The 3,509-nt window shown below is 39.2% G+C and overlaps 1 protein-coding gene across 1 annotated transcript; it reads right to left on the bottom strand.

Moving 5' to 3' along the window:
* Window positions 1–400: 400 nt before the first annotated feature.
* Window positions 401–1,713, bottom strand: LOC146569809 (uncharacterized). The gene is made up of 2 exons (XM_085281379.1): window positions 1,698–1,713; window positions 401–1,656 (listed from the first exon to the last, which is right to left on the bottom strand). Exons 1-2 carry the CDS (start codon window positions 1,711–1,713, stop codon window positions 401–403), a joined length of 1,272 nt encoding a protein of 423 aa, XP_085137505.1.
* Between the last annotated feature and the right edge of the window lie 1,796 nt (window positions 1,714–3,509).

The raw sequence follows: 3,509 nt of genomic DNA on the forward strand, positions 1-3,509 counted from the left end.
TGTGCTGAACCATGCACCACACATGGTGCATTAAAGAAAGTTTAAGAGCAGTTTAATTATAGTTTATAGATCTTTAGTATTCTTTCTTCATGCTTTTGCTGAAGGGTTCTGTCTTACAGCTGGAAAGCTTGGATTTGGTGAAGACAGCTCTGGGTATGGTAGTAAACAGTGTACCCGTTCGTTTTGTTTTGTGACTGTATCATGTAAAACTCAAAATGATAAAAGAAAATGAAATATTAGCCAAAACTGGACTTCTAACAGAGATAAGAAACTTATCTCTAATTAAAAAAAGTATACTGTCTAAGTTCAAAATACATAAAAATACATATTGCTAAGATCTCTTTACAGTTATGGTCTAGTGTGCATGAGCAGTTCAAATGTAGTGCATTGCTGTGAGAGTCTAAACAATGTCCATCACCCAGACATTACTTTCAAGAACTGCATTAAATTCAGAACGAAAATCTGGGAAGTTTTCATAGCTGTTAGCTAGCTGCAGAACATTCCCACACGTGTGTCCGACTGGTCTTCTTGTAAACTCTGTCATATCTTGAAATTCCACATAAATACTGTTTGTTACTATAAGGTCAGATCCGGTGCAGAAACACATACAGTTCTGAAGTTTAATGTTATCCAGCTCTCTGATGAATCTTTTGAGATGATTTTTCACTTCTTTTTGTTGTGGAGTCAAATCCACAGCAAATTTCAGCAGCTGGCACACTTTTTTTGAAGTTGGTTGCAGTTCAGAGAATAACTTGGTCAGTCCCTCCGGACTGAGGGAGATATGGGGGTAGATGATCTCCCTCCAGCAGTCAATAACAAACATTGGTTTTTGGACAAGCTCTTTGTGTGCTATTTCATCAAGGATTGTAGGAAGAGTCTCAGCAGTGATTCTTTTTCTACAGCCATAGCTGTCAAGAACTTCCACAAGATCATCCAAGTCAACTGCAGAGAAATTTTTTACTGCTTCCATCAAAACATCACATTCTTGGCTGCTGACAAACTGTAGAAAGTGTTCTTTAAGATCACTGTAAACACCACTCAAAAGCACTTGTTCCAGAAAAGGGATTGCAAGTTTATTTGGAAAATACTGACATTCTTGGTAACCTTTCAAGAGTATTCGCCCAACTGCCTTCCATTTTTCAGCAGGAAAATCATGGCGAATGAATGGCACTTTAACTGTTGCACCTAGGGTGCATCGCTCATAAAATTCATGCCAGAAGCATGTGAGTACAACTCTTAGTATTCCTGATCCAGTGCCTGGTTCTTCTGTGTTGTCTGGAAGTATGCACTTCACATTCAGTGTTTTGCTCAAAATCTCTGCATCAGAGAAAGCAGTAATCATGTCATGTAAAGTGTCAGTATGACGTATGGTGATTGTTATTACGTTATCTGAATTAGGTGGACTGAGGGGGACAATAACCCCCTCATAGACTAATGTATCTTCTGTATCTTCTTCAGCATCAAAAAGTGGACCAAAAGTAATTTCTGGATCATCTAAAATTTCTGAACCAGTGATGACTTCATCAAAATTACCCCTGACTTCCCCCACTTGCAATGGATTAATATCACTGCCACTGCTTTCTGAGACAAACACCACTTCAGATGTCTCGCTGGCATCTTCTTCAGGAAGTTGATTCTGTTCATCTGGATATAGCGCTTTCAGTGTGAGAAATGTTTTGTCAAAAATCAATCCTTACCTGGCTGATTGAGCATGCATCAAGACATATTAAAATGGAAATAAAATTCAGATTTAATTTAAAGAAAAAAAAATGTTCTAACCATATTTATATTTTCTATTTATGCAGCTAAGACATTACATAGCATGAGCACATGCTTTTACCTGAATAAGATTGAGAAAGCAGAATTGGATAAGACTTTTGTCCAAAAAATCCCCTGTGAAGTGGCCATCATCCTGAAAAGTTTGAAATAAGTTCATCCAAAATTGTGCACTCTGTTTGCGTAGGGTAGCCCACCATCCCTCTATACGTTGGTTGGCCGTACCTCTTCCGTAAAGGAAGCGTTTCTCACCTGCAAAACTGTCTGTGTGGTTTCTCCGTAAAAACATCTGCATTTGTTCAACCCAACCATTTTCTGTACCTCGGTCAGCACGTAACCTCACTGGAGATCCATTGACGCATGAAACTGTTTTCAGAAAATAACTTGCAATCAATTTAGGGTCATTGTTTGTGGTATAAGCCTCCATCCATAAAACATAGCGGCTAAAACCATCTATGCAGCCACTGATAGCAATACCATATGGTTTCAACTTGACCTCCCTGAATGTTAGGGTCAAGATCAGACTATTGAACTCTATCGCCACTCCAACTGCACTATACACTGGTGAAACCTGGCGCTCAACAAATGCAATTACTCGATACCTGAATGTGCGTCAACAACACGGCCTTCGGTAAATCCTGAGAATTTCTTACTGAATAACCTACGAAGAGGTCTTACAAAGAGCAAGCAACCGCCCTTTAGCCGATGTTGTTGCAGAAAGGTGCTTTTGCTTCGTGGGCCATAATTTACGTCTACCTCCTTATCAACCGGCCAAGATTACATGGCTCCCAAGGCATGCGAAAGCAAGGCCGACCAAAAATCACATGGACCAAAGATCACATGGAATGTTTATGGATGATCTGAGAACAGTCGACATTGCCTGGGACGAAGCTGAAGCAGTCGCCGCTGTCAGCGTCCTACGCTCGGTGTAGGAGGAACTAAGTGCTAAGTGTGTAAATGTGATTATTGTCGAAAATATGGGCGGAAATGAGCCGAGAAAAAAAAGATTGTTTTGTGAAGGAAATGAAGAATGGATGAATAATATGCCTAGTGGGAGGAGAAATGGAGTATTAAAGGAGTCTGGGAGTCTGTGAGATAACATGTAGGCTGGCTCAGCCACTTGAGGTCTGTAAATAGATTTTTGTTTTGTTTTGAATTAAGTTATTTGTTTATTCTTTTTGTACATCATCCTTTATGCACCTGGGAGACTGGCAGAGTCTCAGAGTCTTGACCTCAACCTGACAGAACACCTTTGGGATGATTTAGATCAGAGACTGTGAGGCAGGCCTTCTTGTTCAACATCAATGTCTAACCTCACAAATACACTTCTGAAAGTATGATCAGAAATTTCCATAAACACATTCCTAAACCTTAAAGAAAGCCTTCTCAGAACAGTTGAAGCCGTTATAGATGCAAAAGATGGGCCAACATCTTATTAAATTCTATAGATTAAGAATGGGATGTTACTCAAGTTCATCTGTGTGAATGATCCAAATACTTTTAGCAATATAGTGTGGCTCTTCTTTGTTCTTCCTGACAGTTCATTTTTGTCCTTGGAGGGGCTCTCATCTACCTGCTTGATAAAATTTAAATTAACTTTGTAATTCCATTTGTGTGCATGTATTAGGTTTAAACATCACCAATGGCAAATAGTGTTTAAATACAGTCATACATGTTTAAGTAGCTCAAAGCAGACATTGAAAACAATGAGACTTGAACTGAGTTGCATGCTT

Source organism: Mchenga conophoros, linkage group LG7 (genome assembly GCF_057382185.1).
Source record: "Mchenga conophoros isolate Kocher_MC1m ecotype Shallow Benthic linkage group LG7, M_conophoros_male_GT1.1, whole genome shotgun sequence".
NCBI classification, from domain to species: Eukaryota; Metazoa; Chordata; class Actinopteri; order Cichliformes; family Cichlidae; genus Mchenga; species Mchenga conophoros.